General features: G+C 44.4%; 1 protein-coding gene across 1 annotated transcript in view; it reads left to right on the top strand.

Annotated features, from left to right (window-relative positions):
* The window catches only part of LOC124545698 (trypsin delta-like), a 45640-nt gene extending 31609 nt beyond the window's left edge, over positions 1-14031 (top strand). Inside the window, exons 3-4 of the mRNA XM_047124645.1 lie at positions 10513-10892; positions 13584-14031. Of these exons, the coding sequence (XP_046980601.1) occupies positions 10513-10892; positions 13584-13982 (779 nt within the window). The 3' untranslated portion in view covers positions 13983-14031. The remainder of the gene's footprint in view (positions 1-10512; positions 10893-13583) is intronic.
* The last annotated feature ends 280 nt before the right edge of the window (positions 14032-14311 follow it).

Genomic DNA, 14311 nt, shown 5'->3' with positions numbered 1-14311 from the left:
GTAAAGGAATTCGTAGCGGGACGAATAAAACCAGTGTGAGAACTGATAAAAAAAAAAAAAGAAATAGTTCAGTGAATGCGTCTGCTATAGTTAATTTCTCCACAGAGCACACACTTATCAATGTTGTACACATTCCTAAACTTGAGAAAAAATAGTTGAATTGGTAGGAAAGTAACATTCAATTACGGACGGCGGTTTAGTGCCGCCGATTATTACAACGCGATAAAATTATTGTTTCCAAACTTATCATTTATGGGTTTTAAGGTCAGAGTAGTATTGCGACGATCGATAAGTAAACATAATGTCACTTAGAGGAAGGTGTAAGCAGATAAATCACGAACACCAACTTCACTTAACGAAGGTTTTTCAGCACTTGTACATAGAATAGCGAGGAGCAAACTGCCTCCGGTCAGAAGACATACAGTATATATACAGCTATAGAAGATTCCAATACAGTGATTCTTGCCATTTGTGGATACTTCTGGAATGTACTCGAACTGAATATAGAAATTAAAACTTCACAGCTCAGGTGAGTTTTCAACTCACGATCCTCCATGTACTAGTCTAATATCATAACCACTCCACCACAGCTTCATCAGGGAGATTGCTGTCTACTGAAGAGAACAGCGTCTCGGTGTTACGTCGTCCTAGTCCGGGAATGAGTCATCGGTCCTGCATACTGATGACTGATATTCGCCCTGGCGGTGATCTTCTTAGAAGTTCTTCTACAGCTACGCTCTTCGTCACGTTTCCGCTTGTTGCCTGTCGCTGGAGCTTCGAATTTGACCCGGGTTGCATGATCCTTATAGGCCTTCATTCCAACGACGTGGACCGTCTCTCTGATACTTCGTCGTCTTGTGTTGGGGTCGAAATCTTCAACTTCATAGGTAACATCAGAATACTGTCTTATAGCCTTATAACGTGCAAAGTAGCGCCTGATCAGCATCTCAGAGAGATAAACCTACGGAACAGGAGTAAAGATCCAGACGAGGTCACTAGGCTTGTGTACAACAGGACGGTGGCTTGCGTCATACCTTCGGCGATCGTTTTCTTGAGCCTGCAGCGTGCGTATTCGAGCTGATTGCCGAGCTTCCTCAGCTCTGGTTAACACCTGGCCGACGTAGTCGTCGTCCACGTCATCAGGATGTAACGGAAACACAGTGTCCATAGTCGTAGTCGGCTCACGCCGATGCACCAGGAAAAATAGCTTAAATCCAGTGGTGCCTTATTTGGCGGTGTTGTAGGCAAACGTCTCGAAAGGTAGCACATCCCAGTTGCTCTGCTCAATATTGGCGAACATTGATAGCATGTCGGCCAAAGTCTTATTAAGGTATTTTGTAAGCCCGTTAGTTTACGGATCGTAGGCAATCGTCGTGTGACGAGTAATGTAGCACCGATGGTTTAATTCTATCCCAAAATTTGATTGAAAAACTTCCCCTCGATCCGTAATTAGCGACGTCGGGGCACCGTCTTTTAATATAGTGTCTTCAGCGATGAATTTGGGTACCTCGTGTTGTGGACTGACAAGACAGCCAGTCCACAGTGACGGGTAACCGAAAGGCACGCACTTACACTCACGCAGGATGGCGTGAGGTCTGAAACAGGATACGGAATGAATGCTACAAAGAAAAGTACGTAGCTGCTGGAATACTTAACTTTAATCCATCATTTGTATACATCGTTCTTGATGAGACATGCTTCATACGATAACTGTCAATTGTTATGGCGCCTTGCTAGGTCGTAGCCATTGACTTAGCTGAAGGCTATTCTAACTATCTTCTCTGCAAATAAACGAGGCTTCGTCAGTGTTGCATCGCTAGCTAAGTCGTCCGTACAACTGGGGCGAGTGCTAGTAAGTCTCTCGAGACCTGCCGTGTGGTGGCGCTCGATCTGCGATCACTGACAGTGTCGACACGCGGGTCCGACATGTAGTAATGGACCGCGGCCGATTTAAAGCTACCACCTAGCAAGTGTGGTGTCTGGCGGTGACACCACACCTCGCATGCTACGGCTGTTTTCACGGCAATTGTATTGGCATAGCGGCTCAGATAATCAGTGCAAACAATAATACGTCTACTGCCACTTGCAGACGTTGGAAATCGTCAGAGGAGGTCAATCCCAACACGCTGGAAAGGAGTTTCGGCTGGTGAAATCGGTAGGAGTCGGCCAGGTGGTTTCTGAGGAACTGGCTTTCTCCTCTGGCGCTCTCGACAGTGCGATACATAGTGACGGACACTCCTAAATAAACCTCGCCAGAAAAATCTCTTGCGGATCCTGTGGTATGTCTCAATAAATCCTAAATGTCCGGCCTCAGGTGTTTCATGGAATTTCCGTAGAATATCGTAGCGCATGTGTTTAGAAATCACTGGTAGCCACCTCTTTTCGAGGATCAATGCTTTTCTTGCAAAGTAATCCATTAACTACCTTAAATTGTCATTTCACATCCTCTGACCGATCTAAGACAAGCATATCTTCTTCTGCTCAGCAAAGAGATCCTGGACTGCAGCGAGAGAGTCACTATCTTCGTCAAAGTCTTGATGGTGGTGCACAGTGTTTCTTGAGAGACAGTCGGCATCTTGGTGTTTCCTTCCACTTTTTTGCACGATGGTAATGTCATACTCTTGAAGACGTAGTGCCCACCTGCCGAGTCATCGTGTTGAATCCTTAACACCTGTCAGCCAACAAAGTGAATGACGGTCTGTAGCAACTGTGAATGGCCTTCCATAGAGATACTGTCGAAAATTGCACATGGCCCAGATCACAGAAAGACATTAGTTGAGTAGTTTCTCTCGGCTTTTGTGAGTGTCCTATAAGCATATACTATAACCTTACATTTTCCATCGGAAATCCCCACCAGAACGGCATTGATCTCATGCCCACTGGCTTCTGTGTGTAGTTCCGTAGGTGCTCTCTCATCGTACAGACCAGGTACGGGGTCAGTCGTCAGAGCTTTTCGCAGAACATCGAAAGAACCTTGTTGAGCAACATCCCAGATAAATTTAGCATCGGCCTTTAACAACTCTTGGAGTGGCCTGGCTTTTATACGAAAGTCTGTGTAAAACGACAGTAATAAGAAAACAATCCTAGGAAGCTTCTCTAACACCTTTAGGAATAGGAAATTCCGTTATAGCTCTGACATTTTCTGGGTCTGGCCGCATACCTTCATTTGACGCAAGGTGCCCAAGTATTTTGATTTCTTTTGCTCAAAAGAGACACTTTCTTGGATTAAGTTTCAGTCCAGCTTGTTGGAGACACTTAAGAACGGCTCTCAGTCTTTTTATGCGTTTATCAAATGTCTCTGAGAACACTATAATGTCATGTAAATTACTAAGCTACATGGTCCACGTCTGGTGCCTTAGAAGATTATCCATCATTAGTTCAAAAGTTGCTCGTGCATGACACAAACCAAACGGCAATGCCTTAAACTCATACACGCCCTCAGGGGTGATGAATGCAGTTTTCTCACGATCGGCATCATCTACATCGATTTGCCGGTATCCCGAGTACATATCGATGGTTGAGAAAAACTTAGCCCCCTCCAGACAATCTAGTGTATAGTCAATTCATGAAAGATCTTAAACGTCCTTTTTAGTTACCTTATTAATCTTCCTGTAATCAATACAAAAGCTCCAATTGCCATCCTTCTTCCCGATGAGGGCCACTGATGACGACCATGGGCTCTGCGAAGGCTGAATGCTAATCCGGTGCTTCACTGTCAATTTGTCTAATCTGCTCTTCACCTGTGGATTGAAGCATTCAGAGAACTCTTGAAGAATGACAAGTAGCGTATTCTGTTGTTCCTCAGTGAGATCCGATGATACTCGAGTTAGAAGGTCTTGTCTCGTAGTGGTAGCCCTACTTTCGCCCACAGTCTCGGCATGGGAGGTTTCTATGACGCTCAGCTGTTCTTGAATTAACGGCCCAGTGTTTGCTAGGCACATGCGTTTTGTAAGGTTTTACGTTTCTGTTAGACAGTTAACTATCCACAATTCACCGAATCCGTTCTTAAGCGAGACGACAGAGGCTGGGATGACCAAGTTACCTTTCCAGCAGAGACTGCAGGAATACAGCCTCCTGTCCACAGTATCTCATCTAGCATAACCTTTGAGCGACCACAATCTGTAATTGCTTGAGAAGCTTTCAAAAAGTCCCATCCGAGAATGATGTCATGACTACATTCTTGTAAGACGATTAATTCTAACGGCTGTGTATGACCACTTGTATCTACACGAATGAAACCTCTTCCTATAGGTTTACATATTTGCCATTATGCACCTTCACCAGATGTTTTTCTGTCAACGAATACCGTTATTTGCAATTGGCGACGGTACTTCTCCGAAACGACTGAATATGATGCTCCAGGGCTTGGGCGACGGTCGAGAATTTTTCTGTTTGGCGGCTCACTTCCAAGAAAGGTCGCATCCTTGAATTTTCCAGGTTGCAGCTTGTAGGTGATTGGATGCAGCTACTAAACGGCGGTGGAGACCTTGATCGGGGTGTTGGGGAGCGTCCCCTCCAGCAGCTAGCTTGTGGCGATGGTGACCAACGTCGTCCTGCACCCACATCCTCTCGTTCATCTTCGTCGTCCCAGAGTTGGCGTCGGCTAATATCGGTCTACTGTCTTCTGGCGCGGGCGTCATCAAATATTCGCCGCCTTTCTGGACAATAGCGCATCACATGTCCCGGTGGTCCGCAGCGGAATTATACTGGTTGGTTGTCCTGGGTCCTCCAGACGTCAGCATTCCTTGGTGCCCAAATAGGTTTCTCATGCGGCATTGTAGGAACGTAACTTCGCTTCGGCCTCGACTTAATTTACCGTTTTAAAGGGAAATGAAGGACCAGGGATTGGGTTCAATGTCTGTTCCACTTCCTTTCTTATGACCTCTTCAAGCGTCTCGGTTATTTGCTCTCCGTACAATTCAAATGGCTTCTGAACTTCCTCTTTCAAAAGGTTATCAGTCCCCTAGAACTTAGAACTACTTAAACCTAACTAACCTAAGGACATCACACACATCCATGCCCGAGGCAGGATTCGAACCTGCGACCGCAGCAGTCGCGCGATTCCGGACTGCGCTCCTAGAACCCCTAGACCACCGCGGCCGGCCTTCCTCTTTCACTATCTGACGAATAACACTTGTGAAATCAGTTGTATCCTCCATCACAGGCATGGGTGTGATGTTTGGAAGCCTTTCAAACTTCTTGCGTGTAATTCCTTTTTGATGCATTGTCTCGATATACTGGCACCATTTTATTGACTGCTGTCGGAACCTACTTCACGAGTAGGGCTTGATACATGTCCTCAGCAACACTGTTCATGTTCCTCCTTCATTCTAGGATCCACTATTTTACACAACTCCAAGACGTCTTGAATGTAGGATGCTGTAGTTTCTCATGGACGCTGTGTCATGCACTTTAATTTAACTTCAGCTTTGCACTTCTGTCGATGTGTGTCCCCGAAATACTTGCGCAGTTTCGCCTGGAATATTTTCCAGCTTGTGAACTTCTCCTCGTTGTTCTCCAATCATTGCTTGGCAGTGCCCTCCAAGTAGAAAAATACGTTAACCAAACACACCTTGTCATCCCATTTGTTAAATTTGGCTATACGTTCATATACTTACAGCCACTTCTTTGGATCTTGGGCATCGTCACCAGAGAACTCGGGTTTCTCGCCGAGTAAACGGCGGCTCTGTCGTGACCTGATGGGAGCCACTGTGTCGTCGATAATGTGCGGTATCACAAGATCCAGTACCCAGAATCTCCACCAGAATAATGTCACGCAGAGGAAGGTGTAAGTAGATGAATCACGAACACTAACTTTACTTAACGAAGGTCTATTCAGTACTAGCACATGCAAGAGCGCGGAGCGAACTGCCACGTCCAGAACACATACAGTATATATACAGCTAAAGATCATTCTAGGACAATGATTCCTGCCATTTTTGGATACCTCTAGAATGTTCTTGAACCGAATATAGAAACTGAAATTTTAGAGTTTACGACCCTCCATGCAACAGTCTAGTATCGTAACTACTACATCACAGCTTCTTCTTCGACAATATTCCATCAAGATGCGAACAAGTCCTGTGAACGCATAAACATTTTCTGAAAGTTAGAGCTATGTCGATTCTCGTTGTGATTTACACTTTCGTAATTCCGGGGGAAGATACATAATGACTGCAAAATACGTGAAATTTGCCTTCAATTTTACCGAAATGCAATCCGTTTTGAACGTTATTCTTGGAGTTAGATTATTGTACATTTTACAGGAAGGATTTCAATTCAAAAGAAGTGTGATCAAAGACGAAAATCTTACGTAAGATATAACGCGTATTGTGAGATTTGATGCAGCATTCGTGTGAGAGTGGATGCATATCTGCCTCCCCCAGATATTGAATTGAGAGGACTGCATACCTCTATTCCAGGCAGAAGAATGTCGATTGCGTCCTGGATAGATCAAGGTAAACCATTTTTTGTAAAGAAAAGTATAAGAGGTAACTAAATGATAGAGCAGAACCTGAAATATCAGTTCTACGTTGTTAAAATTATTAACCCGTTTAACATCAGGATTTACGACTAGGAATCTCGTCGCATAGATTCTAATGTATAATTATGCATTTTTAAAGTGATACTAAGAGTTGTCTTCATGCTTCAACTAGTAACTGTCTTCCTAATTCTAGTAGCTGCAAGCACTGCTGTCATTAGCTCTCATCTATGTATTTCTTCCTCACAGAAACGGGGTCCTTCTGCGGAACTCTTCTTCATCAGTCCTATCTATCCTTAGGGACAGAGAATGAAAAGTTAAGAAGGAAGTAAATGTAAAACGAAGAAAAGTAGCGTGCATGAGAATTTTTGACATCTGCTGAGAGTTGTATAGTTAAGTTCTAAATATATCGAACTCCATTTGAGAATTTCTCCAACAGTATGCAATGAAACTGACGGTTAATTTAAAAGATCAACTTAATGAACCTGAAAATTCCACCTTAAAACATAACGGTTGATAAACAGCTTGCTGTTGTTCAACAACATATTAACTCACCTGGTGTAGTGGTGAAATTTAGATATGCCTGTAGCATGTCTGTGTCCCAGAGTCAGCGGTTTTACTGTTTTGGAGCATATTGACCTTGCGTTTCCTATGTGTTGTACAGTGGAGGTCAATTTTAACATTTACTTATAATAACACATACGAGGTATTTTGACAAGGGTGAATTGATAGTGAGGTTAGTGTAACTGTAATTCTGCGTTGTATATGATCGTCAAGTATGGAGTTAATGCATCAGCGTACTGTGAAAGGAACCTAGTTGGTATACAGTCTGGACCAGAATACTTCATTTTATTTAGTGAGTTAAGTTGCTTCACTACTTCGAGTATACAGGGTGATTCAAAAAGAATACCGCAACTTTAAAAATGTGTATTTAATGAAAGAAACATAATATAACCTTCTGTTATACATCATTAGAAAGAGTATTTAAAAAGGTTTTTTTTTTCACTCAAAAACAAGTTCAGAGATGTTCAATATGGTCCCCTCCAGACACTCGAGCAATATCAACCCGATACTCCAACTCGTTCCACACTCTCTGTAGCATATCAGGCGTAACAGTTTGGATAGCTGCTGTTATTTCTCGTTTCAAATCATCAATGGTGGCTGGGAGAGGTGGCCGAAACACCATATCCTTAACATACCCCCATAAGAAAAAATCGCAGGGGGTAAGATCAGGGCTTCTTGGAGGCCAGTGATGAAGTGCTCTGTCACGGGCTGCCTGGCGGCCGATCCATCGCCTCGGGTAGTTGACGTAAACTGTTTATACCAACGTTTAATACGCCACCTATCAGGAGGTTTAACACCATACTTAGTTCGAAATGCACGCTGAACAACTGTCGTCGATTCACTTCTGCCGTACTCAATAACACAAAAAGCTTTCTGTTGAGCGGTCGCCATCTTAGCATCAACTGACGCTGACGCCTAGTCAACAGCCCCTCAAGCGAACAAATGTACAACTAAATGAAACTTTATAGCTCGCTTAAGTCGCCGACAGATAGTGCTTAGCTCTGCCTTTTGTCGTTGCAGAGTTTCAAATTCCTAAAGTTGTGGTATTCTTTCTGAATCACCCTGTATTTTATTCCTATCGCACAGCGAAGGTATTGACTCTTGCTGTCGATATTATTTCTTTGAATGTAAGCCTTATATCTTCCACACCTACATTGTTAATTTGGAAAGAGCTGAGTTTGATTCTCAGGAAGGGGTCGAATAAATTTTCACGTATCAGATTTTTTGGATTAGTATATTTTTTGTTTGGTTATGGAGAATTTTAGGGTTAAAACATTCAGTTTCGTATCGACAACCCTGTGTTCACTAATCCCTGTATCCATTTAAAAGTTCTTTATTAGCTCAAGATTATTTGTTTGTAAGAACTTAAATGTGTTTACACAGCGGTTTAGTGCTAACAATAAATATTGTTTTTCAGATTGGTGTATGTGTATTGTCGTCCACAGGTTGAATCATCCGCATTAAATTACGATCCCAACTGTAAGCCAAGGAGCAATTTCTACAATTCCTGTTATTAATGTCTAAACGGAAAACAATATAGATGATATTTAATGGACATCTATGTGCGATTGGAATGTGGCAGAATCGTGTGTGTTAAGTATCACCACAAATTTCACACCATGTTCAGTTACATGAAACATTGCCAATAAGTCCAATGACACTATATTGAAGAAACGAAATATACATTGCTGTGCGTTAATTATTAAGAGCCTCTTACTGAACGTGGACTTGATTACAAGGTAACTGAAGTTATGTGGCCTATTTATGTACTCTCTTAATAGACATTTATCATACGTGTAGTTGACTGGTAAGAAATTACCGTTACGTTGCTACAAGTAACAATCAAGCAGAACGTTGATCATCTCTCCCAATCACCGTCGTCATCTATATTCGTATCAAGGACTCATCAAATAGATAAAAGTTATATCACTACTGCTGTTATCAAGATCATGATGAAGCGCAGACGAGATATGAAGATCGTCGACCCCATCTACACTCCTGGAAATGGAAAAAAGAACACATTAACACCGGTGTGTCAGACACACCATACTTGCTCCGAACACTGCGAGAGGGCTGTACAAGCAATGATCACACGCACGGCACAGCGGACACACCAGGAACCGCGGTGATGGCCGTCGAATGGCGCTAGCTGCGCAGCATTTGTGCACCGCCGCCGTCAGTGTCAGCCAGTTTGCCGTGGCATACGGAGCTCCATCGCAGTCTTTAACACTGGTAGCATGCCGCGACAGTGTGGACGTGAACCGTATGTGCAGTTGACGGACTTTGAGCGAGGGCGTATAGTGGGCATGCGGGAGGCCGGGTGGACGTACCGCCGAATTGCTCAACACGTGGGGCGTGAGGTCTCCACAGTACATCGATGTTGTCGCCAGTGGTCGGCGGAAGGTGCACGTGCCCGTCGACCTGGGACCGGACCGCAGCGACGCACGGATGCACGCCAAGACCGTAGGATCCTACGCAGTGCCGTAGGGGACCGCACCGCCACTTCCCAGCAAATTAGGGACACTGTTGCTCCTGGGGTATCGGCGAGGACCATTCGCAACCGTCTCCATGAAGCTGGGCTACGGTCCCGCACACCGTTAGGCCGTCTTCCGCTCACGCCCCAACATCGTGCAGCCCGCCTCCAGTGGTGTCGCGACAGGCGTGAATGGATGGACGAATGGAGACGTGTCGTCTTCAGCGATGAGAGTCGCTTCTGCCTTGGTGGCAATGATGGTCGTATGCGTGTTTGGCGCCGTGCAGGTGAGCGCCACAATCAGGACTGCATACGACCGAGGCACACAGGGCCAACACCCGGCATCATGGTGTGGGGAGCGATCTCCTACACTGGCCGTACACCACTGGTGATCGTCGAGGGAACACTGAATAGTGCACGGTACATCCAAACCGTCATCGAACCCATCGTTCTAGCATTCCTAGACCGGCAAGGGAACTTGCTGTTCCAACAGGACAATGCACGTCCGCATGTATCCCGTGCCACCCAACGTGCTCTAGAAGGTGTAAGTCAACTACCCTGGCCAGCAAGATATCCGGATCTGTCCCCCATTGAGCATGTTTGGGACTGGATGAAGCGTCGTCTCACGCGGTCTGCACGTCCAGCACGAACGCTGGTCCAACTGAGGCGCCAGGTGGAAATGGCATGGCAAGCCGTTCCACAGGACTACATCCAGCATCTCTACGATCGTCTCCATGGGAGAATAGCAGCCTGCATTGCTGCGAAAGGTGGATATACACTGTGCTAGTGCCGACATTGTGCATGCTCTGTTGCCTATGTCTATGTGCCTGTGGTTCTGTCAGTGTGATCATGTGATGTATCTGACCCCAGGAATGTGTCAATAAAGTTTCCCCTTCCTGGGACAATGAATTCACGGTGTTCTTATTTCAATTTCCAGGAGTGTATGTCTGCAGTTTTAATGGTATATAAAGGGTGAGGACGGCTGCTCTGGCAGACTCAGCTTCCACAATGCAGCACCTGGCCATCTTCCTCGTGTTCCTGCTGAGCTCTGCTCTAGCTCTGCCCACTCCGGCCAGGCTGTGGAGCAAGGGTAATGGCCGCATCATTGGAGGATCCTCTGCCAACATAGCCAACTACCCGTGGCAACTCTCTTTCCAGTACGGCGGTTCGCACATCTGTGGTGCATCCATCATCAGTTCCAACTGGGCGCTGACGGCTGCTCACTGTGTGGACGGCATTATCCTCTCTCTGATCAGTTTCCGGGCCGGCACCTCAACCCGTGGAAGCGGCGGTTTCGTCAGAAGCGCCAGCTCTGGCTACATGCACGCATCGTACAACGACCAGACTATAGACTACGATGTTGCTGTTGTTCAGGTGCGTGGTATATGCCTCACTTAGATTTAATACAACATCTGAACATTGTCTAGATCACCTGAGTGCAGATGTTGGTAGGTCCTCTCTCTTTGGTGTACAACATGATGCCGCCACGTTTATCATAAAAATTGTTCTTGTTTTCATAGGTCTCCTGTTCTTTGACTACAATATCATTTCCTTCCCCTATTGAAGCATTTTACATCAACAACATAGCCTGTTGGGTGAGTGTTTTGCAAATACGAGTAGTATGTACATGTCACGAACCTCCAGCCAACGAGTCCGATTGGTGGCAGTGGTCCGATAGTAGCACATAGTACAGAGCTAGTACAATTTAGAGAGTCCTACTCTTGCACATTAATTGTGTGCTACCGTAACACACTTGACACATAAACTCTGCATCAGCTAGTTTCTACAAGGGGACTGGGGTATGACTCAGAACATTGGTCATCAGGTATTATTAATCGCCGGCTTTTGTGCCGGAGTGGTTCTAGGCGCTTCACTCTTGAACAGCGCGAGCGCTACGGTCGCAGGTTCGAATCCTGCCTCGGTCATGGATCTGTGTGATGTCCTTAGGTTAGTCTGATTTAAGCAGTTCTAATTTCTAGGGGACTGATGACCTCAGATGTTAAGTCCATCACTACAGCACTTCTCATTACTTGTCAGTGGTGAGGAATATTTTGTTTTGTCCCTACGACTATAACAATGTACCTCAGATTCAAGTGACAGTTAATGCATTCTGGACGAAAGGTGTTCAATTTTCCATTCGGTGAATTAGAGGTGCTTTATTTCTTTTTTCCACAAATTAAATGAGTGAAACCTGTAAGTGGCCTTGTGAAAAGACAACCGTTCAATACATTGTCTCCCTTTCTCAAGTCTCTGTTGTACTCAATTTCCTAGTCTCAACTGAAATTTGTACACTATTTCTGTAATGGAGCTTCTAGAAAGTAACGTGCATTAAGGAGGTTGTCTGTATATATAGTTACGCAAGCAGCAGAAAAACAAAGTTAGACTTACTAAATGATTAGCTCATCAGAACTTCTACGTGTGTCACAATTTTTTTAGCAAGACATTCTTTCTAAACGACGTATCTATAATGGGAAGCATCTAGCTCTACTTTAGTATAAACTCCACACGCCGCCTTATGGTTTCTAGTAGAGCGTTCTTGGGGAACTGATTTGTGGGAATGCGATTATAATGGAAGAAGTAGGAGAAACCGTAATGGCAATATATGGGCTTGTTAATTGCAATTTGGACGAGAAAGGTTGCCTGAGCTGTGCAATAAACTTCAGCTAATGATAGTGAATGCTACTTTCAGTTAGATAACTTCATGATCAGGCAGATAGAATGTATTCGATTTGAGGATGATGAGGTGTTATTGGCAGACAGCGAAAGTACTATAATCGGAATATGAAAAAAATTGAATAAACACCTGTGAAGAATTCGGAATGAAGATTAAGAAGAAAAAGACATATAAATGCTAATAAGTGCATTACAAATAAGAACTAAAAAGCTATAATAGGAACACATAGACCAAGTTAGCGCTTTCAAATATCTGGAAAGCACAATCACAGTAGACATGCGAATTAATAACGAGGCGAAAACGCATACAGCCGTTGCTAAGGTGGAATTTAAAAACAACAAGGGCCTTCTATGCGGGTGTATGGACAGGAAACTGAAGAAGGGTCTAACGTGATGATTTAAATGGAGCATGTCACTATAAGGAGCTAAGACATGGACACGGAGGAAAGAGAAATTAGGAGGAAGATGGAAAGGATAAAATGAGTAGACAGAGTGAGAACTGACAATGTGGGAAGAGAGAAAAAATAACGATAGTAAGAAGAAGAAATACAATTGTCTTTGCGATATTTTCTCACGATTGGAGTTCATAGTCATGTAGTATTCAACAACATAATCGCCGTTGACTATAGAAATTAATTATTTCACTATTGCAGTTTCGGCCTTTGGGCCATTTTCAAGTAGTACTACGAACAGTTTGCTTCGTCTCATGTCAGACTTTAAAATTGATGCGTGTATAATGCCACTGGATTAAAAAACTGACATGATGGTGAAGCAAAATAATTTGCGGTACCACTTAATAATGGCCCAAAGCCCGACACTTCTATCGTGAAATGAATAATTTCTGCAGTCAGTGGAGAATATGTGTTCCTTCATAAAACTGTCGTGGACATCGCTGAGAACGGGAAGTTTACTGTTGGATGTTATGGAAGAAACGACGAATAGAAGAAGAATAGATTGCGGAAGGTAGGAGATGATGGTTATTACCACATTAGAAAACAATTATCAGAAAATGAAGTGGGTAACAACTGACAGAGCTAGAAGGAGAGCTCCTTTGAACACCTGTCCTTGGACAAAATACTGACGATGATGGCTACATAACGCTGAATACTGAACATTCCTCCTAGGACATTCTCTAAATTTTGAAGTGGGACACTGTATTTGTGAAATAGTTAATGATTACACTCATATATGACAACTGTGTAGTGGATTAATTTTGTGCTAAAACAGCGATCAGCCCTCCTTCCCCTGTCGTCAAATGCCATCTCCTGACAGAATGTTCTGTTACACTGAGAATGGTATTTTGACACACTCATATTCAGTTCCCACACGTTAAGTAACAGATTGCACGTCGCACGATGTAGCACATGTTCATTGTTTTATTCTGATTTTCAGGTGTCCGGATCTCTGCTAGGTTCGAACGCACAGGCAGTGGGCCTCGCCAGTGACAACTACGACCCACCAGGTGGTCTCGCAGTGACGGTGACTGGCTGGGGAGCCACGTACACCGATGGACCGTCCGCCAACAGTCTGCTCAAGGTGGACATCAGCATCTTGGACCGTAACACGTGCAGGAACACCTTTGCCAACATCAACACTGTGACCGACCGCATGGTGTGCGCCGGCCAGGCCGGCAAGAGCGTCTGCAGCGGAGACTCTGGTGGTCCCCCGGTCAGCGGAAGCACCCAGGTGGGCATCGTCTCCTGGGGCAGTTCAAGGTGCGAGGCCACCCCCGGTGTCTTCGCCAACGTCGGCAATCTGCGTTCCTGGATCCGATCTGCATCTGGCGTCTAAGGACTTTGGGCTCTCTACTGTCCTGGGTTCCATCATTGGAATATGTAATCCGAACAAAATGTTTATGTGCAATTCTTTGTTCTTTTAAATAAAGAATCTGAGAAACGCAAGGGTTTCGTTGTTTTATTTATTTTAGCGTAATTCTTTCGTTCTGTAGGAAGTATTGCCAACTTGAGACAACACACTGAAGACGAGGTACCCGAATTACTGACAATTGTCTATGGGAAACTTCTTCATCTACGCGTTAATAAATGAATGGGAAATAAGTAAATCTTTCGGCAAGTTAATAGTGCTGAGGTATTCTTTGTTTTGTGTTGTGTGACAACTGA

Source organism: Schistocerca americana, chromosome 8 (genome assembly GCF_021461395.2).
Source record: "Schistocerca americana isolate TAMUIC-IGC-003095 chromosome 8, iqSchAmer2.1, whole genome shotgun sequence".
Taxonomy (NCBI): domain Eukaryota; kingdom Metazoa; phylum Arthropoda; class Insecta; order Orthoptera; family Acrididae; genus Schistocerca; species Schistocerca americana.
The sequence above is the reverse complement of the archived record's forward strand: the minus strand, read 5'-3'. Positions and strand labels throughout refer to the sequence as shown.